The sequence below is a fragment of the Crocodylus siamensis genome, chromosome 5, assembly GCF_052110815.1.
Source record: "Crocodylus siamensis isolate JL-2025a chromosome 5, ASM5211081v1, whole genome shotgun sequence".
Lineage (NCBI taxonomy): Eukaryota > Metazoa > Chordata > Crocodylia > Crocodylidae > Crocodylus > Crocodylus siamensis.
The window spans coordinates 64,142,317-64,169,400 of record NC_143399.1 but is presented as its reverse complement, the minus strand read 5'-3'; the positions used below and the strand labels follow the sequence as shown (position 1 = coordinate 64,169,400).

Below are 27,084 nucleotides of genomic sequence, written 5' to 3'. Positions count from 1 at the left end.
TTTTCATGTATAGAAAAGTGATATTCTATTACCCAGGATGCCTACCACTGCATGTGTGCTACAACCATGCAGCTGTTATGTGATCACACATGTGAAAATATCTTTGTGGAAGGTTTAGAAAGCATTGCAGTCAAAACAACTGGACACCCAAAATTGCCTTGCAAGGCTTCTGTCTTTAGGTTTGTCCTCACTCTTCAAAACCCATTTTGCTGACAGTATTTTAATTTTTGAAGCAATGTAAAATTCAGCACAGGTGCCAAATGAAATTAAGTGGGTTTAAATTGAAAACACACATTTTTGTCATCACTGTTTATTACAATACATGCCAATGAAAATTGCACTCTTGGTGAAACTACAGGTGAAATTTGAAAGGTCATACACAATATTAAGCCAAAAAAGTCACACTTTTGAACAGTACCAAGAAGAGTATATAACCAGATGAACGCCAGTGTAGTTTGTTACGATCAAAAGGATGATTTAATGTCAAGATTTGGATGTGTCAGTCTTCCTGTTGTTCGACAATGTTAGATGAATTACTGGTAAATCTGATTGGATTGCCAAACAATTTTATGGAAAAAAAATTACAGCCTAATAAAAACAGGAATGAAAAGCACCTTCCATGAAACCAAGTCAGTGTAACCCATGATCACTTAAATTGATTGTAGTAGCAAAAAAACCAAAAAAAAAAATAATTTTTATTCCATAATAACATTTACAGGGGACTGAACTCTAGAAATCTCACCACTGAAATGAGAACATTTCTTTCTGGTCTTTAGGATTCCCACCTGTGCCTTGATTCATAATTTATACTTTGACTTTTCAGTGTGCAAGAGGCCTTGGCACATCGTGGCAAGCATCATAGATGGAGTTTGGGTTAAAACATGTTTTACTGGGAAGCACAAGGTATATCCTAGTTTTCACTTCAAATGCTCGTGCACAATTTAAACAAGACTACCTCTGCTCCCAATAAATACACACCAGATGTATCTTTTATAAACATTACATTTTGCAGTGTCTTGACACATGCCAGTAGTTTGAAAGCTGTGCATGCTTCATTGGGGCATGAAAGCCCCTTCCATTCATTCAACTGTGACGTTTTGTAATAGGCAAAAATTTTAGTGTTGTCAGCCACTCGGTGTTCAACTTTATTGACTTCCACTGTCCAATCTGATGCTCTTATTAAAATCATATACTGAAATGTCAGATTTCTTTAATTGCAGGCAATGAAGGAAAATGGGGAAAAAAGTTTCCCTTACTGTTCTGATCCCTAAACTTGTGCACTTTCTTCTGCAGGTCATATATTGAAATCAGGGACATATCCAAAAGGGATGCAGTGGCATAGTCACACCCCACTTTTAGATCATGTCACAGAAGCAGCAGCAAGGGCCTTTTTTTTTTATGTCCCCAAAGCAAGCAAGGATTCCTCCCATTTCCCTCTCCCCAATACACTTGGCTAGCCTGGGGGTGGGGAGTGCTCCAGAGTTGCTCTTGCCCCCCTCCAGCTGGGCTGTGCAGGGACCTGGGCTCAGTTCATGAAAGCAACAGGTAGGAACCTCCTCCCTGCCTGGTCCCCCTGAGTATTCCTTGCCAGCCTGCCACTGCTGCTGTCACTGTCCTGGGCTGCTGGAACAGCTCTGGACCTTCCTCTGCCCTCTGGTCAACTGGGGGCAGAAGCAGCAACAGGCAGGAGAAGAGGGAAGAAGAGAAGGGAGGTGACATGCTGCTAATCACAGAAGGGACAGGAAGGGGTGCTAAGAGAGAGGGCAGGGAAAATGTTACTTGCTTTGAGGCTTAACCTTAGTTCCCAGTTACTGCTCCTGAGGCCACCCCTGCAGTGCTGCTCGCTGCTCCCACACCCCCATCCTTTACAAAATCCTGGATCCTCCAATGCCTGGAGTAAGAGTTTAAATGAGTCCTAAGCTCAAGATACAGGTGAAGTAAAATGCAATGAAAAATATTTCAGTTCTACCTAGAAGCTGGAAATAGGACAGAAGTTTTCTGTTGAGGGACTCTTTCACTTTTCACACTTATTTCCTTAATGTGCTTTGACTTTTACCATCTTCCTTGTTTAACGCTAATAATTATATTGTGCCAATCATCTGGATTTTATAAAAAGGAATAGCAAACACTCAAAAACTATTGTCCACGTTGGGTCTAAACAGACTTTGCATGAACCCACGCAGATACAGACACCAACAAAATTATAGCTTAGCTCTTGAACAAGAATTCGGATGAACCCCTGGCCTGGGGTCCTGTCGGGTATCAAAGAGGAGTGAATTCCAGATCCAAGAGCTCTCTAGTAAGAATGACCTGGTAGAAAAACTGAAGTGAAGTTCCTTGAGAAGGGCAAAGGACCCTTTTAACATATCTCACATAACAGAGATTTCAGATCACTCAGGCACAGTAAACATTGGAGATAGCAGTTCTTTATAGAGAGGCAAAAGATCCTTGAGAAGTGCCCTGTGAGAGTTTCTTGGCAACAAAGACATATGTGGCCTTTCTGTTCTTGGCATTCACTTTCCATAACATAATTTTAAGGCAGGGAAATAGTATTTTCTGTTTAAAGAAAGGCAAATCACTATCATCTCTGTTAAATTTTTAGGAGATCAAATGCCCATTGTGTTCAGTTACTACTACAATGGCATACTTTAGTTTGAAATAATTTGGTCTGGAACTTGTCATAAGGTTCAGGAGGCACTGCATTAAAGTTGAGGTTGTTCCCTTCCCAAAAATTCATTAATGTAAAGTTTTACTGGAAGTGACTTGTGCCATTCCAAAATATCAAAAGCACCTACTTAAATCTTGAGGAGCTTAAATCTTGGACCCACGCATGTCTCTTTTGGTCTTATGTTCTTCTTAAAGCCAGGAAATATCAAATTAAGGCACACCTGCTTTATCTTTGGCCCTTGAGTTACCCAGTACCATTAGAGATATACTTGCACACCATATACCCCAAATAACATACGCACCTTGTTTTGGAAAGGCACAAGAAAGAAAAAATGATTTTTTTTCCATAGTCATGTCTGAATGCAAGGACAAAGTCAAGTACCCAGTGTCACTCACTTTCTCCTTTCAGCTAAAGCTTTAACCCTGTCACAGCTGCTGCCAAATTGGTAGCAACTTTTGCAGTCCCTGCTGAATTGGCACCAGCTTTTGTCTGAGAAGCTGTGACAGGGTTAAAGCTCCAACTGGAAGGTCTGAGTGACACTGAGGCTTTACCTTTCCTGCATGCCTGGCGCACAGACAGTTCCTGGCAGCCACGACAGTGTCACCGTGCCTTCATTCCAGCATGGAAATCATCTTCACCTAAAACATGCACCTCAGTTTGAGAGAGCAATTTTTGGGGAAAGGGTGTGTGCGGTATGTGAGTAAATACTCTAATAAAATATAAGCAAGTTACTCTACAATAGGCAGGCATGGGCCATGACTGAAAAAACTCACTATTTGCTCTGGTGGGATTGGTATTCTTGCATTGGTCTCCAAGCAATCCAACTGCCCTTTACCATGTTATGAACAGTTGAATTGACTGGTGCAGTGATTATTTGCAACAGGTTGCCAGGATCTGAGAAGTACAGACACCCTCCACTTCCATCAGTTAGGCAAAGTATAGCTGTACAATAGTCTGTGCTTGCTCTTGGGAGTTGCCTGACGCTCTGGAAGCATATATGACAGTGCACTGCAGATGTTGTTCTACAGGGGATCCTTAGGGCAAAGCTCAAGGAGTAGTAACCTTCAGCAACTTGTGCAGGTGAGGATAGGCACAGCTGGTGACGTGTTTGTAGGTAGGCCTGGGGAATCTGGCCCTAAATGTAGCTTTTGAGGGCATGGGTTTTTTTCATTTGTGTCAATCTGCTGCATCCTGCAATTGTCCCACCGCATCATTGGGAGCAACAAAGTGCTATGAAAAGCTAACGGGCAAGGTAGGGCATCAGTCAAAGAAACCACAAGGTTGTGAGGCAAAGCGTATGTGCACTTTAAATTCTGTTAAAATTGGAGCATGCAGGGGACCACAGCTGTTGCAAGGAGTTTTGAAAGAGTTACTTATACTTCCCAGAAGGGAAAGCCATGGCAAAACCTCCCCCTTGAAAGAGGCTAGTGCTACCCCAAACATTAAAATAAGCTGAAAATATTAGGCAAGTTCCTAATTGTGCTAGTTGGTTTGGGGGTGGTCTTGTCGTAAAGCTACTGCCTCTCCAGTGAAAAAATCGACTGAGACCAACAGACGGCAGCTGAAGGACTGAAACACCCAGTACAGCATGCCATACAGCCAGTCAGCATAAACGTGAGTGAACCAATGTATACATCAGGATATTAATGATAATAGCCCCAGATCCCAACTACAAAGCACTTGTATGTGATTTCTGTATATATGGAAAATGTTTATGGATCACTTGATTCCAAATGATATATTTCTTCATTTGTTGCACTGCAAATATATCTCAGGCCTGGAGTTAATTTTCTTTTAAAATGTCTGATCACATAATCCCTTGGAACAAAACAAATGGTGGGCAATTCTTGCACATGATGTGGTGTAATCGCCTATTTGTTGGCCATTTCTGTATTCTAATGCTGTAGGTAGAAAATAATAACAGGATTTGTTATAGTATAACAATGTATACTATAAATTACATATTATACACACAGACCTAGAGAAGAAATTGAATTAGTAGTCATAAAGCACAGAAGGTTCATACTGTAGTAATGTATGGTTCTTTAACCCTTGTATACTGGCCAAATTTACATTGGAATAATTATATTCTGCCTAGTTTAACTCTTCCTTGAATTTTTTTGGATATGGTTTTCATTGTCTCTTCCTATTCTAAACTACTGAAAAGTCTTCTATGTCTCTGCTCTTCTCCCTTCTGTAGCACCAGTTTATCTCCTTTTTTGACCTTCCTGGTTTTCATATCACTGCCCTCAGTCTTATCAACATGCAGCGACTAGCATGATCTGCCATGTCTTCTGCTTTCGTGCCACAGCTGTGTACCCCCAACCCCCACACTTAAATTCTTTCATTCAACTGTCCTTTCAAGACATTGTCTTCCCAACTCCTCTCTGACTTATGCCTTGCCATCTCTTCTTACCTTGATGTATCCTAGCCCTCTCTTCCTTGAGCTGCTCTGCAGCTTTTCTTGCACTTTTTGCTATGCCAGTAAAACCTCTTTGATCTTGTATACCCTGCAGCCTTCTGCAGACCTGTCCTCCAGATTCCCATCTCAGAAGCCTTTCAGCCCTGACCAATAGCAATTCATAATCATTACTTTAAATCATTACTTGCATAAGCATCACAGATTAATACACCTAAAAACTGCAAAAGCCTTTGAAAAATATCATCAGGCTACACTAATCAATAATGCTTGCATGATAATGTCCCATCCTTCATCCCACCCACCATACCCAGACTGCTCCTTTGTCCTTGTTTTCCAGCAGCAAATGTAAGCACGTTGGGGAAGTAATTTGTCTTTGCTTTTAAATATACACCCCAGTTGCTTTAGAAATGATCATTCAGAACAAACCTCACTGCATTTCTTATTAGTCCAAGTCATAACCAGTCTCATTCAACAAGGGCTAAGCTAAGCTAAAGGTGTGAGCTAGAATTATGATCCTCAGTGTCAGTCCTTATCTGAATGCAGTAGCAAAGAATTCAAACCCCACAAAGTCTCTGCTAAATTTCTGCTGTCTTTGCTCCCCGCCCTCCCCGCCCCCGCTTTCGCTTTGTAGCTGTCATTTGGGTTTATTGGAATCAAGTTGCAGCTAACTTCTACTCATTCAAAAATGTAATGAGCAAAACTGTAACCTGACTTATAGTCTGTGCAACTCCGCTGAGGTCAAGATGTTCACCTCCAGTGGAGATGGCAATATTGTAATTCAGAACAGAATTAGGCCTGATGTTTATTCTTTCTCAGATAGAAATGCTGCTCTTACAGCTCAGTCTGAAATCCATCATCTTCTGGTTTTTACAGCATCTGCTTTCTTTCTTGTTTGGAATTAGGTTTTTGACCGCAAGACAGGAGCAGGATTTACTGATGCATTTAGCCCCTGTTCTCAGTAATCAGTTGATAAGAAGAATCTAAGCTTCAGATGGATTTGGTCCTCAATAGTCCATTAAGAAATGGGCTTTGACCAGTTGAATGCTGAGATATTTAGCAGAGGGTTTATGTAGTACATTATGTTACTTCTGATTTCCGTTGGAGTACTGGCATAACCACTTGAGGCATGATTTATGTCTGCAATCCAGTACAGAATTGAGGGGATATGGAAAATGTTACATGTTTTGTATGCCAGAAGAAATAAGTTGAGGTAAGACTTTTTGATGGTTTCATCTCCTTTCCATAAGTACAACTTGTGAAATCAAAAAGCTTAAATTCACTTCTAGTTATTTGTGCTAAGAACACATTGTGATTTTGTCTCAGGGCAGAAAAGTCCTGGAATTGGCATGTACACATATAGCCCTTTTATTAGGATTTAGTGAGTGGCTAAATTTGCTGATACTTTTCTGCCATTCATTCAATCCCAGGGCAACCATTCAGATGTACCCCACAGTGTCCTGTGACAAACCGTTAGCAATTCAGGGTTTGTCCTGGGACAACAGACATAGAAGTCTGAATAGTCGTGCTTTGTCCTGAGAGACAAGGATGACTTCTGGGACAAACACAACATCTCTAGCCCTGATTGTGGAAATGAGTTAGTTAAATGTGTTACAGTTCATTTGTAGGTACAAAAACAATACGTGTTTCTTTTGGCTGATACCAGTTTTCCACCACATCAGGGTAGCTTGTCATTCCACGGGGTCTGCATTGTTAGAAAATTTTTTAAACCTTCCCATTGTGCTATTAATTATAGTTTGCATTGTTATAGCTATTTCCAACAAAGCATCTCAAAGTTTTTAACAAATATTAAGGAATATTAGGAGGTAGACAAACACTATTTACTTCCATTTTACAAAAAAGCAAATGGTGGCATAGAAACTGGGAACACCTATTTCATGATTTTCAAGTCTACCCTTTACCCACAAGGCAATCCTCCTTCTCCTTTCCTGATATTTTCTAAAGACACTGAACAAGTTTATCGTTTTGCAATGAATGAATGTTTGTGACCATAACTACAAACGATTTATACAAAGAACAGTAATACCAAAGACAGTGATACAGACTGTAGGGCTTAAACTTTGCTTAGAGTCCATACTTTCAAAGATGAGTCACTGTGAGTGACTAATCAACTTGCCTTTTTGGCATATAGGATCTTGCACTCAGAGAAGGATATGTCTTTGAAAAAGTGGTTAATGGAATTGTCTCTGGAAAAAGGTGGTGGAAAAGCAGGTGAAATGACAGCATTTAAGGAAGAAAAGTCCATCACTTTTGAAATGTTTATTTTGTTTCAAGGAAAACTTCCCTATAGCTTCTTTTTAATCCCTGAATTAAAGAATGAAAGTAGGTAAGTTTAGATACAGTTCTACTGCTAAAACCTCTGCTGATATCATTGGCATGTCCTTATTGTACAGGTGTATTTGATTTGTCCACATTGTCTTCTGCAGCAATGATTCACAGGTATTCAAAGCGGGAAAAAACCAAAATCGAAGCTGTGGTTTAAACTGCATCTGAGAGACAGGCACTTACACTTATCCTAGAAGCCACTACAGTCTGTAAGGCCTATTGCTGATTACAAAGGCTGTTTCCAGTGCAAACAAAATTGTCCTTGGACCAAAACAGTGGCAAATGGCACCAATTTACTCAAATATTTAAAAACTCTAAAGTTATTTGATTAAATGAAAAAAAATCACAGGCCTAAAAGTCATTGCAGCTTTCAGATGAATGTTCCTTGGTTTCAAAGACAAAATGAATAATGATTTCCAATATATTTACAATATTCCAGTTTGACCAGAAGCTGTTGCAGTATGTAGCACAGAGGACTGTTTCCTTCTAAATCAGTCTTTCCATCGGTGGCGGCTGCACCATGTTCCACATTTCCACCCGAGATCCCTCCTTCTCTTGCCGGCTGGGGCTGTAGGTCCCTTGAGTTGCCCGTTTGTTGGCCGCTATGACAGAAACCACAGCTGCCAAGAAGAGGATCAGTAACAAAACCAGCGTAACTGAGCCAATAGAGGTGAATATATTCGAGATCAAGTCAGCTGTCAACTAGAAGGATTGAAATAATTATAAATATAGTTGACATTAAGAAAATGGAAATGCACACACACTGGAGCTACCATGGTGGGAAAACATTGTGGAGTGTGAATCTCAAAAATGACAAAAGATTTAGGATTTAAAAAGCATTGGGCTAGGAGAAAAAAATAATCAGCCTTCCAAATTTTGAACATTAGCTTTATGGAAAGTCAATCTATTACTAATGACTAATTTATTTGACAATTTTCCTTCTATGCTCAAATCATTTATGAGCATATCAGAGTTTATTTCTAACTTATCGATTATTCAGCCATTATTCACTTAATCAATTTTACTAATATTTTTTTCTCCCTAGCTCATTGACAATCAGTTAATTGTAAATCTTTAATACTTCAGATTTGAATTGTTTTATCTGGATGCCTATGAATATTTGTGTTTCCTTCACTGGGCAAATCAAGTTTCTAATGGGAACATTTGTAGTTATAAATTCAAACTTTGCCTTCTGTAAATAGTTTTATAGAATATACCATTTTAGCAAGTGTTACTTCCAGTATTTTTTTTACTAGACTATTTCAAGGAGATGAACTTATAAAAGGCAATGGCCATAACTGAAATGCATTTGGCAAATCAAATAATAAATAGTCATAGAAAATGTTTTGTAATATTCACTCGACTATACTATCAAATATAAATGTTACTTTTTTACCAATGGAGATTTGACCTGTGTCCTTAAAACCCTTTTCCAGAGAGGAATACATTGCAGAATGGATGTTTGGAGTGAATTGTTTTATGCATTATTTACAGAGGGCAATGGGAAATGTAATGACATCAGACACAATCAAACACATCTGTCAGCCACAAGGTTTAGTTCAATGAAATTGTATGTTAGTAGATGCAAATATTGTTTTTATCAAATAGACTCTGCAGAAAGGAAAGCCATTGAAATGATACGGACAGATAGAAAAGTGGACACTATGGACAGTATGACCCTAGAAGGTATTGGTCTTCCAGGCAGATTTTATATCATCTTTTGACTGATATTAAAAGTGACAGTTGAACTGTTATAGATGAATATGTGCTTGAGGCTGAACTTTCATATCCAAAATGTTTAAAAAGAGAAAACAACAGGTCAGAACTCATTTCTGCAGTTAGATACAGTTTTATACAGAATATTTACTGCCCTCATTAAGTGAACTGCTTAACATTCCTGCCCATGGGGATACTGCAGTCAAATTTGGAGTACCTTAAGAGGTCTCTGACTCCATACAAGTGCCCAATACATGCAGCATGAACCTATACTCTTCAACATTTCTGCAATAGAACAGCAGCACTACAGGAAAATCATTAAGACAATCCTCTTTTTCTGATTAAAAAAAAATCCAGTTATAATAATAAAGGCAAGTTTGGCTCAGGGTCACCCCTCAGGGGGCTCTTGACCAGCTGAGTTTGCTTTCTTCCTTTGTCCTTGATCATTAAAATATGACTCCCATGATTAAAAAAGTATTAATTTTTCTATATAGAAATAACTTACTCCAGGTGATAAATCACCCTGTACTCAAGAACCTGAGACAAGGTGATGTTGGATATGGCGGGGCTATCGCATTGTGTTACAATGCAGATGTCATTTCATTAGCTGTACAAGCAGCATTTTAAGAATATAGTTTTCTGTTTCTACTTGAGATTTTTTTAATTGAATCTATCAGCCAATTTTGAATAGAATCATCAGAATGGAAGGGACTTTATGTCTCATCTAATCTAATCCTCTGCACCAATATATAATTTCCTCATTTTAAATTATCCCAGATACATGTCGATTGACTCTGTTCTTGAAACACTCCAAGGGAGGATTTAAAAAAAACAAAACCTCCATAATGTTGTCTTTCACCCGTGTCATTGTGGGATCTGAAAATCTCTCAATCATTAATGGATTGCTCTCCTTAATAATAATCCTTAGCCCCTTGGGTGGTAGCCCATGCCACTAACCAACCTGTTACTGTATTCTTGAGAAAGGTAGTTAGCCATGTTACTCTGAAGTCAGGGAGAAGACAGGGCAGAGTGACTCCTTAAGGGCATAGACGAAACAAGGGGCGTATGTGCACAACACTTCAAAGCGGGTTAAATGCTTTTGCACTGCTTTAATTGTGTTGGTGTTTACAAGCATTAGCAATGTATTGTGCATTAATTCCAGCCATTATAGCACATTCAGCGGAATAACGTGCCTTAAATGACTTAGGGGAGCAGCAAATTAAAATACCTCTGAGGAGTTTGTTTCCCTACAGCTGCAGAGCGAAGCACCAAGCTCCGTGCAGTTCAGGGACTGGATAAGTAGCCCATGTAGGCAGCCTGGTAGCAGCCCGGAAAGGCAGGCTCCACCAAAGGAAAAAATTATCTTGTTTTTTTTTCCCCTGGAACCTGCCTTCCTGCATGAACTGTGTAGAGACCTGGTCCTTCCCTGCCCCCTCGGACCAACAGAGCTGGGTGCCTGTGGGCGGGTGCCATTGGGGGGGGTGCCACTGCCGCAGAGGTAAACACCAGCCCCCCTGCCCCTTGCTGTCCAGCAGCAGCTCACCCTCCCCTCCCAGCAGCCCAGCCCTGCCCCACCTCCAGCCATTTCCCTGCTTTCCTGCTGGTACACTGCTCCAGCACCATATGACTCCTGGCTGTATTGACGGAGCACGGGGCCCACACTGGTACCCTAGGGCCAGGAGCAGGAGGGGTGTGTGTGTATGCACACGCATGCAGGGAGGGAGGAAAAAAGTGTGTGTGTGTTCATAGGGTGAGTCCTCACACTGCCATACACACAGACCACCACACCCACACCCCCTCACACACCCCAGCCAACCTTCCCCTACACACATCACCCCATACCCACCCATACTCCACATAGCCACACACACACCTACCCACATTTTCCCACACCCCCTACACCTGTCCTCCCTAACACACACACCCTCCCCTATACCCCACATACTCGCACACCCACAGGCCCCCACAAACCTATACCCACCCCCATTTCCCCCACAATATATGAGAGTTAGACTTTATTTTAAGCTATTGTGCAATCACTTCTATGTACACTACACAAACGCATGTAAATCAGGGCAAAAATATTTCTTGAGATCAAATGAATGAATGTTGTAGATGTTTGCTTTTTAGAGCATAATTTGGTCTTTTTCTGGTTTCAAGATGGCAAAACCTCTTGCTGAAAGGAATACTTCTCAGGGCAAGGGGAGGGACTTCTGGTGGCAGTGGTCAGGGGTTAAGGGCAGGACGTTTGGTCACAAGATAGTGACCAGGGGGCGGAGGCACCTGTCAAAGGACAGGGCTCCCCTTGCTTACCCAAAATTTGGTAAGCGGCCCTCCACCTGAAATAGTTGCCTGCCCCTGAACTAGATGATTCAATAGTCTGTTCTGTCTGTAAACTCCATGACCATGTCCACATGAGCATAGACATTTGTTTCCCCGGGGACAGCTAGCAGCGGCACACCTTTTGCTACTATTAGTTGTCCCCACGGAACGTCTGTGCCACATGCCCTCTAGTGCACAGCAGGTTACCCCGGGTGGCGTGGGGGGGGGGGGCAGCACTGGGCTGACCCTGGCAGCCTTACCTGAGGTCCTGGAGGCCTCCTGGGGCTGCAGCAGTGGCAGTCCCACTGCTTGGAGCCTGGCTGGCAGCCAGACTGTGGCTCTGGCCAGCCAGGCTCCAGTTTTGAGTGGCACACACTGTCCCCATGTGCACTGCTCTTCTTTTTTGTTTGTGTGGGTTTTTTTGACTCCTGAATGTCCAGGGGTCAACCCCCCCCCCCCAATGCTGCTTCCTTGCAGTGCAGAGAACAGCTGAATGTGTGGTACATGGCACTCATGTCTGAACACAGCCCATGAATCTACTCAGTGGTGCAACTAGGATGGTGTAAGTGGGGCAACTGCCTTGGGCACCAACTTGGGCAGGAAGGAGCAAAGCAAAAAGCAGCTGCTGCCAGCAGCCATGGGATTGCAATTATGATTATGGAGGCCATAGGAAATCACCCCTGACCCTGTGCCCCAGCCTCCTAGCTGTGTCCCTACACTGATTAATCTATTAATCCATCTGGTGTTTTCCTGTTCAGATACACTATGTCATATATATAGACCTGTGAAGACAGTTGAACCAACAGCACTTTCTAAGGTCATGCTCTATTACAGTATTTTTTTTTATTTTACACAAAATAGAAAAAATGCAAATATGTTGGATTAAAAGTCAGAATGATTTAACTGCATTCATATTCTATAGATTGGTATAGAATGTATTCCCCTTAATCTGCAATAGCTATTCATTTTTAACTTTCAGTATCTGGCCAGCCTACTGTAACAGCAAATACTATATAGTAACTCATGTAGAGGAAGCTGCTGGAACTGCACTAGTTTCTGGAATTGGTCAAAACTTGTCTCACAATTCTAGTCTGTCAAATTGTTAAATCTCTGATTAGGATCTAGGGAACCATTTTCTGCCATAAAGATACTTCTACACCAAATGTATTTTTCTGTTCACTCCAATTTTCTAATATTAAAGAAATCTGCCCTTCCTCTATCCAGTTGGCTGGGCCCTATTGAGCTATAAAAACTATTAGTCATGGGCTATCCTGCTCTGTCAGCTCATATCAATACTAAGGTTTACAGTGCGAGGAGCCCTATTAGCAGTAGCAGTGAACTAATACAGAGTTGCCAGAAGGTTCTGCAATCTGGTCCCATCAAAATCAACTGTTTTTTTCACTAATTGATTGCTCAAAAGTTAATTTAATATGGAAGATGGAAAATGAATTGGCTTCAATCCAAAAGGGAAAAAAAAATGGAATCCAAAAAGATTTTTAAAAAACTCTGTCATAGGCATCAGGATCTGCTTGTCATAATATTTGATACTGATGACAGAACTGGGAAATATGTGAAAAAATAATCTGTGGTCCCAGGAAAGATGAGGCACTGAGAAGTATCAGAAACACAGTAGACCTGATAGTAAACTTGTGAAAAGGTGGCGTAAGTTAATAACCGCACAATACATGAATATTTGAATAATAGCAGGGATTGGGTATAACAGTGTGAAATTCAGACGAAGGCAACGCCTTTGTCTTACTGATCTTGTTCTGTCTGTGGCTACAACCTTTTGCAATGCATGGAGCCAGATAATGAATGCCTCCCTTGTTCTAGTGTCGCTAGTCCACCTGACTCCACTGATGCTACTTATGTAAGTAAATGCTTACACATGAATGTAAGTTGTGATCAGTATGATCTATGATACTTATGACAGCATCCATGTTGCCAAGACTCCTGAAGTCTCAAGGCACAGGGTGTAATGTACACTAATATACAGTTAACGTCTCCTTGTATATTTTACTACCTAAACGTCAATTGCACGGATCAACACTAGTAACCCTTTTTCAGTTTTGCAATGCTGTCAGTATGCAATAGGCTTTATTAGTGTACCACAAGCCTGCAGGGGAATCCAACATGAGCAGTATTGCTTTCCCTAGAGCTCTAAAAGCAGAGGGGAAATCATCCTAAAAACTACAGGAGGATGCATGGTAGAGTTTACTGTGTTTCAACACAAACAAATAACTACAGCAGCATGTTGTAGAAATTATTCTTAGAGACACCTTGTCATCACAGCAGCACATCACATTATACACAGCGACTGATTTTCAGAATCCAGTATTTGCTAAAATATGTCGTACAGTTACAAAATTTCTTCCCTAATCTAAGCACAGTGCTTTTCATAAGTACATTAGTGTATGTGCAGATTACAGAGATAATTTAACTCATGTAAATTAATACTATAATGACTCACGTAAATTAGTACTATGAAGGTGTACATGATAACAATTTATAGAAGTGAAACGTGGCATCTGAGCTCCTAATGTGTGGTATAATTGGGAAATCTTGGCTTCTGCAGTGACCATTACTAACACAAGGGTGACACTGGGAGATGCTCAGATGCCATACTGAAGCATTGAAGATTAGCTTCTTTTACAAAGAAGGAGGGAATCAAGTCCTTTAACTTTTAACTTCTGTTTGTTACATGCCCCAAGAAAATGTCTCTGTTAGGGTCTGCAGTACTTCTGGAATCAGAGGTACTTTAAAAGCAAAAGTGTTTTGGAGGCCTTCTGCATCAGGCATTGGAGATGAGTTTCTTTCCGCTCCAGCACCCAAGAGAAAACAGCCATACTTTGGGGTCTATCTAGGAGGGAAAAAAGAACAATAGGAATTTTAAATTAAAGAGACTGCAGAATTTAGGAACATGCCCTCATCTGCCATTTGCAGTACTTCCTTAAGAGTGTAGCACTGCTTATGTGCACCAGAACTGTAGCTGTTTAAGTTCCCAGCTCTGAGCAACTTTGATTCCTAACACTATTGGTCAGGTTATCACTTCATTCCTAGTGAGCAAATCCAGTTCATGCCATCAGATTTACTGCCTAAAAATCAAAACCATTTGCTAAAGTAATGAGGGACTATTGGCTTGAGTAGTTTAATCCATGTCAAAATTACTTTAAAGGGTTGGGGGGAGATAGGGATAATTTGACCAGCAAAAGAAAAAGCCATAAAATTGATCAAAAAGCTCATAGACATACTGAGTTTATTTCACTGAGGATTTATGACCGTCTTATCAGAAAGTTATTCTGTCTGAGGCTGGATTCAAATGAGAATCCCACTAGTTCAGTAAGAAATCCAGAGACTTGTACACAAATGCAGTACAGAGAGATAACCCTTGGTTTGTGGCATATGAGACTACAGTTTATGTTCAACAGCACTAAAATAGCAATAAATCCATATCTTTACTTTCTCCCAATACAGCTATATTAAATTAGCAACGTATGAAGGCCTATTTCCATTTTCTATTTTTTTGTGTGTGTGTGACTTCTTTACATTCACAAATGATCACTGTTTGCTCTGTCTAGAATAAGCTAGTAAAACCGTTGGTACGACTAGCTGTTGGTACGACTAGCTGTTGTGCCAGTGCTAAATTCTAGTCAGCAAATCCTGAGAGTTATGTAGTCCTGAATGCTGGATTTTCAATCAAGAAAAAACACTATGGACTCAGCTGAATCTAAGAGGTTCATGTCTGCCCTAGGCAAATTTTGCACCAACCTCTAGAGGTGACAAACTTTCTTTAATTCACAGATGTAGTAAGCATTTGTCTAATTCCTTCAGGCTGTCACTTAAGCCCTGATTTTTCTTAATCTGGTGTTTCATTTTTTTCTTTCCATCAGCATTGTCTTAATGGATAGTCTCTCCAGCTTTTCTTAAAGCATTTCAGATACAAGCTACAGTCCCTAAAATTTTGGTTCCAGCGGAATTCAGTTCAGCTAACATTGTTTCATTAATCGTGGAGATCTAAATGTTCTGAACTCAGTGGTGGACTCTGAATGGACAAAGATTTTTTATAAGGTAGAATCAATCTAAATTACATTTTCAGTAATATGAATATCTGGTTTGTGTTCTGTTAATTGTAAGACATCAGTTGCTAAATGGATGTGATCTAGTAATAGTATCAAATTGCATTCAGTACATTTGGGGTGTTTGTTTTAGGAAGTGACACTGAAAGAGTGATCTATTTTTTAAGGTCATTGCATTTCACTGCAGACCCAGTTCCATAAAGTGCTCAGCACTCAGGTTAGATCCAACAAAAACCTCAGGGATGTGCTTAACTCTAAGCAAATGAGCAGTCCATTAAGAACATGGTTAAATGCTTCACAGGTGCACGTGGTCAGGACTGAGTCTGAGGTGCCTCTTTTCTTCAACCACCACTTAATTTTGTTCTCAGTGGACGCCTGGCTCAGTTGGCCACTGCAGGAGGAAAAATCCTAGTTTTGTGGTGGGCTTTTAAAATACTCCCTGATATTTCTGCAGCAACTACCAGGGCTAATGTAAATGTGGTCAAGTTTTTTTTTTTTTGGGAGCATTCTGTTGGTGCAGCTCCGATTAAATTTACAGCTTCACCATGTTGTTAGGAGATGCCTTTTAAAATTCTACTGACAGCCTCTGGTGTAAAACTTAACCATCTGCTGAAGTTTAAAAACACGAGAGGAGAAATACATCCCTGGTATAAACTCACTGCAGTAAATGAAATTGCACTTAGCAGGAATTTGGCCCAACACTGCTAAATCTGAGACCAGGCAAACAATAAGAAACAGCGTGTTAGCTAGCGAATGTGCCAGCCTCTGAGGATTGGTGTTCCATTCCAGTCTGGAAAAAGTTTTGGCACGTTACGGTAGCATCCACAATACAAAACATTAAATAGGCTCTCAGCCCTGAAGGTAAAATCCACATGAACATATCCCATGGAAGGCAGAAAGCCTCAAAAGGCAACTTGGAAAAGGGGGCTGGATAATGTATTCTGTATTATTCTTGCTTATGATACCTCTCTCATGTTGCCCTACCCTACCATTAATTGGTTAATTTTAGTTAACATAGAGGTACTGTGGTAGAAGTAGATCTTGAGCAAGGAGCTGCATTTGCACACATAAAGGCAATGTACAAGGCCATTCCAATGGAAATGAATGAATGTGGAGCTGATGCTGGCATTGCTGGTGGAGTGGTGAGCGCAGGAGGCAGGATCAGGAGGATAAAATCCCAGTGCAGAGAAGCAGGGAGTGACAGATGCAAAAGCACAAGGTGCTTGAACTAGGTACTCGGAAACAGCAGAAGCAAGAGTTGAGTGAAGGTAGTGATCTTCAAAGCTGCTTTTTGTAGAGCAGTGACATGACTGTGGGCCAGCCACAGAGTGAGGAAAAAAGAAGGTTTACATTTAAGATGTAGGGCCATCAAAATCTGATTGAAATGTTACATAGGAAGAACTGGTGAGATTTAAACATAGGTAAGTGGGGCAGGAGAAAAAAACAGTGTTTGGGAATAAGATTACCAGTTTGAGTGACAGGAAGGCTGCTGAATTATTCCAAACCTTGCATGCATTTCCTTCATCTGGAATAAACAGTAGTGTTAATCTCCTCTGTATCTGTATAAATCAGGAGCAATTTCACTGCAAGCACCAAACTAGCCGATATGAAACTTGAATCAGGTGCCCAATACTTAGTACTTCATCCTCCCCTACTGGGTGTCCATTAATTCTTGTAGACCTAAGAAAGCTGCATGAGTTTCACAGAGGACATTATTAAATGGTTTTCATGGTTGGTCCTTATATAGACCACATAGAATGGGGTAGTCGTCTTCATCTTTTTCCCTCTGAGTCCCTGCACAAGGGGCAGTTATAATCTGCCAAACAAGCTGGTCCAAAGCTACTGCACTTCATTACTCTCTGTTTGATCAGAATGTGCCAGTTACACATATCTGGTGTATAATATTATTATGTATACTATAATTATGTATAATATTATTTATGCAATGACAGCAATTAATGCTTGGCAGGTACAGAGTACATTTTTGTGTGTCTGTTCTTTGCAATTAATTAAGCATCCCAACAATTGTGGAAAGATCTGGAAATGATACTGAAAGGGTAAGTCATTTGTACAATACATGACAGTTAGTAGCAGCCTGGACAAAAAACAGAGGGGGTGTCCATATGATGCAATGCCATCGAGTTAGTTCTGGAAGCAGAAGCAGTATTGTACACATAAGCAATACTGCTTCAGGACCCAAGCATGTATTTTAGTATGGTGCTGCACTGTGCTGTGCCAGCAGAGCCGTGGCAAAGAAGTTTGGTGCCTGGGGCAAAGCCCGCAGTGGCAGCCTGCCCTCACCCTGTGCACAGTTCCAGGGGGCACGTGCCCCTCCATACTTGCCCAGGAGTGCACGCAGCGGCAGGAGCTGCGCCCCCCCCCCCCACAATGAGTTGCTTCTTGCAGCTCTGTCCTGCATCCCATTCGCTTTGGTGCCTGGGGTGGTCACCCTGCTCACTGCCCTGCCCCCTTCTTTGCTACGGCACTGTGCTGTGTACACATACCAGCTCGTTTGCTGCTAGCATGACATCTCTACATAGTACTGCATGTAGACCTACCCAGAGTCATGATTCCTAGTTGTGTGTTATACCATCCAATTTGCCTACTATGCAAACAGTATTCAAGGGAACTCTTCTCCCTCATTTGTTGCTAAGCTTCTGCAAAACAACCATGTGCTACTACCTGCCATTAAGCTGATGCAGTCAAGTAGCAAGAAAATAGCTATTTTACTGTTTCACACTTTCATACAACAAGGTATCAAGTCAACAGCTATCCTTGATTGGTGCAGCACTTAAATTGCAGCCATCTATTGCTTCCAAACGTAAATAGTAATTGGATAATATAGACCTTTACTGGCTGTGTATTCCTTGCCTTATCATGCTATATACAAATATAGTAGGTTTTCTTAGCTCAGGAATTCAGCTAATTATAGTTCTAGTTTGACAAATTTGTGTCTATTGTTATCCTGTTAGGCATTTTTAATGCAGTTTTGATCAGGGAGAATTAACATGATCAAATATAAGCTTTGATGGAAACTTCAAAATAAATATTTCAAATTATTAGTCAAATTCAGCATCAGAATGCATATTCCTGTTCTGTCTTGATAAAATGGAAGCCCTCAGCTACAGTGTGCATCTTCATTCAAATGCTTGACTTACCAGTACTGGGGTTTTGGGAGACATCTTTGGGGCTAATGGTAAGATGTGATGTTTCTCTTTATCACAAAACCTTAACTCTGATCCCATATTTCTTTGTATCAAAATCTGAACATGTTCAGCTGTCACATGCTGCATCCATGTGTAACATCATTATGCCCTCAAATGGCAGCATTAGATGGTTTTCTATTCAAATGTGAGCTGTAGATGAGTTTTTTGTTTTTTGTTTTGGTAGCTGTTGAGATAAAGGCAAATGCCTTTTGGGGTGTTCCTAATGTGTTCTAATGCGAGGCGAGGAAGGAATTCTGCAGACATTTTCTTTAACTACAAATTACAAGTGACTGTAGTTGCCCACATGTTGTACTCTAATACACTGGCTCTGAGCCACTGGGATGTAATAGCAACCTTCTCAATAGTTTCCTTTGTGACTTAGGCTTCAGGACAAATATCAGAACCTCCCCAAAATCATTGTGGTTAAAGTAACTGAGTCCATTTTTGTAAGAGGAGAAAATAGTCTGGTCCCTCAATAGAAGGTGTGTTAAATATAAGTGTGATCCTAAATTTGATCTTAACTAAATGGTTTCAGTGGAAATAGAGGCTCCTTGAAGCAGAAAGAGCTTTGTTCTGTTCTGAGTCAGACTAATATATATCTTTACTTACTGGTGGAAACTGGTTCTGAAACACCATTATTTGTTAATGTTGGTTGTTTTTAGATATTACCAGTGTTCTCTGAAAAAAAAAGTTATGTATCTTTCCCCTGTTGTAAGTAGTAGTAACAAACTTGCTCTAATGTAGTCCTTTTCATCAATAGATCTCAGTGTGTGTCTTACAAAGGTCACTATCATTAATCTCCTTTGTATAGGAGGGAAAACTGAGGCACAGCAAAGGGAAGTGAGCTCCCCAAGGTTGCCCAATTATCTCCTGAATCTATGTAGTGCACTGCCTCCCTAAACGACTTACAGTTCCCAGCAATCACATCTTAGCATCCAGTGTTTGGCTACAAGGGAAAAGCAATCAGAAATCTTGTGGTAGAGGCGATATCTTTTATTAGAACAAATAGATAGTTGCAAAAAAAGTATTTATTTGCAAGCTTTCTAATAAAAGATATTGCCTCTGCCATAAGATTTTTGCTTTTAGATTAACATGGCTAAAACCTATATCCCTGGCTACAAGGTAGGAACATGAAAGTGCTCTTGTGAAATATTTATTTCATTGATAAAAAGAATTAAGAACAATTAATCCGGTATGACTTGAGTCCATGTCTTGTCTTTTAAACAGGAAGTTCTTTGGGATAGGATCTGTAATTCCCCTATGTGTGTACATCTGCAACTATTAAGGGGGAAGACCTGCTTTTGAGGTCTGTAGTTGCTGCCATAGTAGAACTGTTAAATGAAGATAAAAACAGGTCTAGTTATTATTTGTAACAGAGAGGAAACCATGTGTAGTTCGTCATCCTTGCCAAGGCAAGAGTGCTCAAAGAGAATCACAGCAATACTGTTTGTAGTAATTGGATACCTGAACTATATATGAGGTCTTTTGCTGGAGAGAAAGGGCAAGCTTCTATATTGTTTAATTGTAAGGACATTGCACTTACAGGAGCAAGAAGTTAGCTGCACATGGGCATTGGTTACAGCCTGAACTCAGACAAAGCTTCCACTGCACACATGGATCAGACTCACATTTATTTTTTACTAATAGGACATGCTTTGTTGTGCACTGGCCAGCCAATGATTTTGCCAAACATAAATACAGTTTAAGATGCTTTACACAGTCTTTTCTCTCCTGTCCTAGAGCCTGAGGGACCAGTCAACAATCAGTGGGAATATTGCCTGAGTGTAGAGTGCTAAATACAACCCCAAGGGCCTTGTTTTGCGCTAAAATATTCTAAGTTATTGAAATGACCTGTTGTCCTCCATCTCATTATCAGTAATTACCGTGAACCAATAAAGGCTTAATTCTTTTAAGTCTAAGTGTGGGTGCTTTCAATCTCCCTCTCAGTAGGAGTATGGCAGGTGCCAGTAGCTATAGTATCTACATATCCTGGAGATTTGAAGTCTCTTAGTGTTTTTGTTTCATGGAAAGAGAATTTGCTGTGTACAAATATAAACAAAAGACTTCTTCCTGCTACTGCTGACCATCTGAAATCATTGGGGAATTAAATAAAAAATAAAGGCTTCACAGCCTTTTAATGCAAATTTCATATATCTAGACAGACATATCTGACTGTCTAGAGCATTCAGATAACTAGGGCCTTCATATATCTGGGAGACTGAGAATTCACTGCTGTACTATGATGCCTGTCAGTAAATTCCACCGTAAGCATTCCAGTGCTTGACTTAATGAATGCATTCCTCTCTGCACTGAAGTTAAAATTTAATGTGTTAAAAAGTTGTATGAATAAAATTAATTGTCATTTCAAATCTGCTGAATTAAAATGTGAGCCAAATTCATGCTCAAAATTTAATGATGTAAAATCAGTTACCGAGGTTACTGAAAATAATTACAGTAAAATTTCAGGGTCTGGAGTTGGACTTAATTTAGCATCAGCTAACAGCTGTGAAAAGATGCAGGCTGTTGAGATAATGCAGAGATTTTGGTCAAAAAGATTCACCTGCATTAACTGTGAATTAAGCCAAATGTACTTGTAATCAAGTGCTCAATAGTTTACATCGTCAATTCAAAGAGAAATTATTTTCAAGTCAATGAGAACTGATTTTACAGCACCTTTAGGATCCACTTTTTCAGTCCCTACTTTCCCTTACTATTGCAGTATTTTAACATTTAAAATATTTTGTATTCTGATCCATTGGTGTGGACAGCAAACCAAGTAGGTTTGGGGACAAAAATGCAACATCATTGTGTGCCAGTGGTTCTCAGCCTTTTTAGATTGAAGGCACCCCTTGATATACTCAAGACATCTCTTGGAAAATGCCAGCTCTTAGTTGTACTTCTTTTTTCGTGTGTGGAAAACTAATAGAGCTGTTATTTTGTTGCAAAGAGCTTGTAAAGACCACAACAGGTCAGAAAGTTTCTAACACTATGTATTTCTAGCTGAAAGCTCTGACTTTATCTCGTGAGTCATATTTGCAGATCTAATAGATGTTAACATTGAGTGGCACTGTGACACCCTTGAAAAGATCTCCAGGCACCCCAGGGTGCGGTGGCATCCTGGTTGAGAACCACTGATGCATGCTTTAAGAGAGTTCTAGTAATTACCGAAGCTCTCTTTGTGATCCACAGAGATGGACTGACTCTTGAGTTAAGCGAGTCGACTCAAAATTAAAGACTGCCACACCTCAGTCTGTCTCCAGCAACATGCAAAGATAGCTTTCCCAGCTTGCAGTTCAAGAGGTAACCTAGGCAGAGCAGCTCAGTGTTTCTGAGGGTGCCTTACATGATTATTTTGTATTATATGCATGATCAAAGACTCTTCACCCTCCCTATACAATTACAACTCACCAAAGTCTCATAGACTGACTACATCTGAAGGATTTTCTGTAGGATTATTGGTCATTTTTTGCCATGACACCAGAATGTAATGTATTTTACAGTAAACAATAAATGTAATATATATTTAACAATAAATTAAACAACAAATCTGTTATGTATTTTACCAATAAATTTCTCCTATTCTCAAACTTAATGCCACTATAATCTTAGAATATGCTCTAGATCAGTGGGAGCCAAACGTTTTGGAGTGTGCCATAAAAGGGAGTGCCCTGAGTTCCACCCCTGAATCCTCCTTTTATCGGATCTGCCGCTCTGCTTTCTGTTCCCTTCTCTATCTGCTTCTGTGCTGCCTGTCCCCCCCCGATCTGCTGTGTGCCCCACACACATGCTGTTTGTGCTCCTTGTGGCCCACATGCCATAGGTTATCCACCCTTGAATTCTGCTTGTCTGTTCCCAGTTGCTATGTTAACCCCAGGTTATCATTTGAAGGTGAACCCACTTGTTCAGACTTCCTGGGTTTGGGGCATGGAGGAAATATTTGGGAAAAGCTGAATTTACCTGAAAGTGAATCCTTCTGCCCACTATTACTTTGGGAACAAACAAGGTTCCACCACACTTTGTATCCTGGCTGCCACTTTTTGTGTTGGCTACCTTAAGTTCCAGAGGTTTTCCCTCTCTATGTACTATTTGATCTTGGGATCCTTCCTGGAGAGTTTGAGTACTTTTGCAAACATCTGGATTCTTAAGCAGATGCATCTTCTCTTAATACAGTTGTGAAAAAGAAAGGAGTGGAAGTTGGGAGACCCACCAGTGATCTAAGCAGATACTCAAAGGAAGACATCTGACTGAACTGAAAGAGCATATTGCTGGTGTGCATCTGTAATGGAGATAACTGCAGTGCTACTCCTCTTGCTGTGCATACTTAAAACCAAGTAATGATATGTGTAGCATGTGGCGGGGCTAGGTGGATATGTGAGGAGCACCAGATTAACTGCCATTTACTAGGTCAAACCATAGATCCACCTTGCTCAGTATCCTGTGGCAGAGAGCAGATGCTGAAAGGGAGAGTGAACTGGGTATGACCAGAGTTATATCCATTGTTCTTCTCTCACTTGCAGCTTCCAGCATTTAAGGTCCAAGGTGCCTCTATGTGGGTGAAGCAGCCCACTTGTATGCTGCATGTTAGTGGGTGGGTGCCTTAGCATGTAGTCTGTGTTAGAACTCAATAGCCATCTTTACCTCACTGTGTGGCTTTTGTTAGGAATAAATACAGGGTGGGATAAAAGGAACCTTACCTTTGACTGATTTGACCAACTCCTTACAAGCTTGTAACTGAGGTGTTTATGTCATTTGGCAGTGTGTAACAGGGAACCCTAGCCCTGTCACCAGAAGACAGGTTGGCCCCCTGAAAGCCAGAACTTTCTGGGAACAGAGTGCCAGTAAGGAGGGGATTAAATGCTGAGCCTGGTCAGCTAGTCAGCTGACCAGAAGGGGCAGGCCAGGACTATAAAATCCCTGGGCAGAGCGGCAGTAGAGGCCAGCCACCAAAGGGGAAGGAGTGCATCCCTGAGCTCCACGGTGAGGCCTTGGTGAGCAGTCCAAAGGCTGGAGGAGGATAACTATGAAGAACCCCGGATGGCATCAACCCCAGAAGAAAGACCGTAGCCGACGGTGGGGAGCCAAAGCATAAACCCTGCATAAATGTAAGCTGGCATGTTGGCTTCTTTTATCATATTTTTGAGTAGCAGTTATTGCCCATGAACAGGACTGTTCATATATATTTTTTTTTAATTGAATAACACTGGTGGTTTGGGTGAGGTTATCAGGGGAAGGAGGAGACCTCATTTGGGGGCCCACTACAGAGTGGGGACCCTGGCCCCAGCAAAGGCACAGCTTTTTGGGGACTCAGACCCCAGCACCAGCAAGGGCATGGCTTTTTGGGGTACATAGGCCCCAGCATCCGTGTGGGCACCGGATTTGGGGATGCACTGACCCCAGTGCCAGAAACGATGATCTTAAAAGGCTGGGGTGGTCTGGTGCACCTGAGGTACAATTTTATTTTGGTTTTTTTTGGCTGACATGGTGCGAGTTTGAGGCCATTCCCCAGCTTTGAACTCGCTGGATTGGAGCAGAAAAGAGGGTCACAAGTCCCAAGACACCAAAAGGCTAGAGCCTCAGAGTCAAGCCCTGTTTCGTGGGTTTAGACGGGGAGACCTAGCTAGAGAAAGACGAGGGTCAAGGCCCACGGAGGTGACAGGCCTCAACATATGAAATACAATAGGCAGTCTCCTGCTTACAAGAACATCAGCATAATAATTTCCATCAAGACGTGGCAGACAAGTAGAGAGCGGGAACCTTAAAGAAGACTGCAAGGACACCCCATGTAAGGCACGGATTAACAGGGAAGATGGCACTGGGGAGGGCAACCTGTTACACAGTGACTCCCTGGTCCTATAGATCTTGGGGGCAAGACCCTGTTCCATCATGCTCCTGTCCCTGAAATAAACTTGACAGCTCTGGTTCAAAGTTGAACGAGCTCTCCTCCTGCTTACTTTGCTCTCTCATTGTTACAGAGCAATTAACATAATATTTTTGTTGACAGGGTATACAGATTAATATTTACCTTTCAAAGAACAGGAAAAACAAGTTCCCTTTTATGGTTCTTGGTGAGGAGTAAAGATGGACATAAAATATGAAATTCACATCTAAAACTTCCCCAAGGTCAAAAATAGGTTGTATTAGAGCACTGGGTCAGACTTATTAAGAGAAACTCAGGTCACAAAATTTACATCAGGATTTGACCATTCTTAAAATGTGCTGATTCAAATGGGGGTGGGAGCTTTCTCAGTTCAAGACCATCTATTTATGGAGGTGGCTGTGAGGCTATAACCAATATCTTAAGCCAATTATATGAGAGACAGACAGACAGACAGATAGATATCATTGGGTTAGAGACTGGGAAGAACTTTTTCACTATGGGGGTGGTTAAGCATTGGAACAAGAGAGATTGGAAAAATTTCAAGAGCAGGTTAGACTGACATTTGGCTCAGATGTTTTAGACAAGGGTGATCCTGCATTGAGCAGGGAGCTGGACTAGATGAACTTCTGAGGTCCCCTCCAGCCCTTCATTTCTCTGATATCAGGTTAAGAAGCCTTGTTCAGAGGCATTTGGAGGTGTTAACCTCAAGAAAGTTGTATTCAGGAAAAGCCTTTAAAAGAAAAAATGCACACTGTTGGATGAAGGAGGAAGAAGGAAATGTCATGCAGAGATTGTTATTTTTCATCTTATGGAAGAACAGCTGAAGAAATATGATTGGAAATGTACCTGAAATCAGATTCAAGGATATGTATATACTGTCTTCCTTGAATATAATATTGAATTGAATGAACACCCAGATCATCAAGCAGATCTCTAGAAAGGAAAACCTATGCAAAGGATACAAATATTTCTGTCCTTGAATAGAATTGGAAAGATGAGGAAGGTTTGAGAGCTGTGAGTTTTAAGTAGGAGGCTCTGTGAGGATATTATGTTCAGAATATAGAGTCAGACAAGACTGGAGGAAGAGGAGGGGCACCGGTTAGACAAGCTGGGGGTGGGGGATAACCTTTGAATAGCAGCAAGTGTGTTTGAGCTCTATAAAATCACTGGACTACTGAGAATACCAAGAAAGAGGTTCAGGTCAGAAGGAAGCTGTAGGCAATTTCTGATTTTATTTCTTAGTAACTGTCTCTCCAAACCTAACAGACCAAACTCTCAAGACCACTTCTCCAAAGCAATTCCTTTTTTCTTGCATGTTATTCTATTTTATGTCACGAGCCCATTTTGGTTTATAACTTACTGGCTGTTTTGTGGTAAGAAGCAATTTCAGAGTTGCTGACAGTCATAGTCATACCATTTCTACCCAGATGGTGGGTCCCTAATATTTTTCAAACTGTGAGTCAACACCCTGTTAGTTTCCAGGGTTTCCTCTACTGGAGCCCTGGAAGCTGTCTGGTTAGGGATTGAAGAGACTGTGATTTGCTAGGTGTAAGCAGTTACCAAAATCTAGTTTACTCCCTGAAGGCTCATTGCAAAACAGCGGGGAGAGGCTTAGGACTCTGGGGTCACTCTGACATTTTTGTCACTCCAAATTAAAGCTATTTCTGAGTGATGAGGCCACCCTTAATGAGATCAGATACACTGCACATGTTCAATATTGTTATGACACGTTTGATTTCTACAGTTCCAGTTAACCTTCAGAATCCTTGACTGCATCTGTGGAGTCCCTTTACTTCTCTTATCTCATCTGGGTACCCCAGGAATTCCTGCAGATGCCTACTTACTCATACTGTCATGCAATGTCATATGTAATCTTCTGGCTGTATCACAGATCATCTCTGGGAACTGCATCTGTTCTGAATTCTTCAAAGATCTTCTCCCATGTTGCCAAGGCTTTCCAGGGACATCATGCATAGGAGACAAAATCCTCAAACTAATATAATGGGTTTAACTCCCAACTGTTGTGAAACAGGCCAACGTATATTGCTAAGTTTGAACCCAGTGTGGGAACATGTTATATTTTTGGATATATGAAGAGCAATCTTACAATTGTTGTTTGAGAAATCTTTTATGTTGGATGTAGGGAAGCTATAAAATGAGAAAGAAAGTGTCCATGAGAGAGTACAGAGTCTCTGTTCTAACAAGCAGCATCAGCTCTGCTTCACAAAATAGCAGCTGCCTTTGCTGAAAGATGCTTTAGAAATGAAGACATGCAGACCTTTAGAAAGCAAAAATTGTAATAGTTGAGTTGCTACATGTGGTACAGGGAGAAGAGGAGACCTGTGCTTTCTCTACATGTAAGTGTGGGAGAGCAGATCAGGTCGGAGACCACCAAGCACTTTTAGCTGCAATTTCTTTTTTTCAATGCAAATCAAATTGACCATTGTAGAGGA

At 40.9% G+C, this 27,084-nt stretch overlaps 1 protein-coding gene across 1 annotated transcript in view; it reads right to left on the bottom strand.

Annotated features, from left to right (window-relative positions):
- Positions 1-7,486: 7,486 nt before the first annotated feature.
- Positions 7,487-27,084, bottom strand: part of CRB1 (crumbs cell polarity complex component 1) — a 200,911-nt gene continuing 181,313 nt past the window's right edge. Inside the window, exon 12 of the mRNA XM_090049760.1 lies at positions 7,487-8,135. Within this exon, the coding sequence (XP_089905886.1) occupies positions 7,920-8,135 (216 nt within the window). The 3' untranslated portion in view covers positions 7,487-7,919. The remainder of the gene's footprint in view (positions 8,136-27,084) is intronic.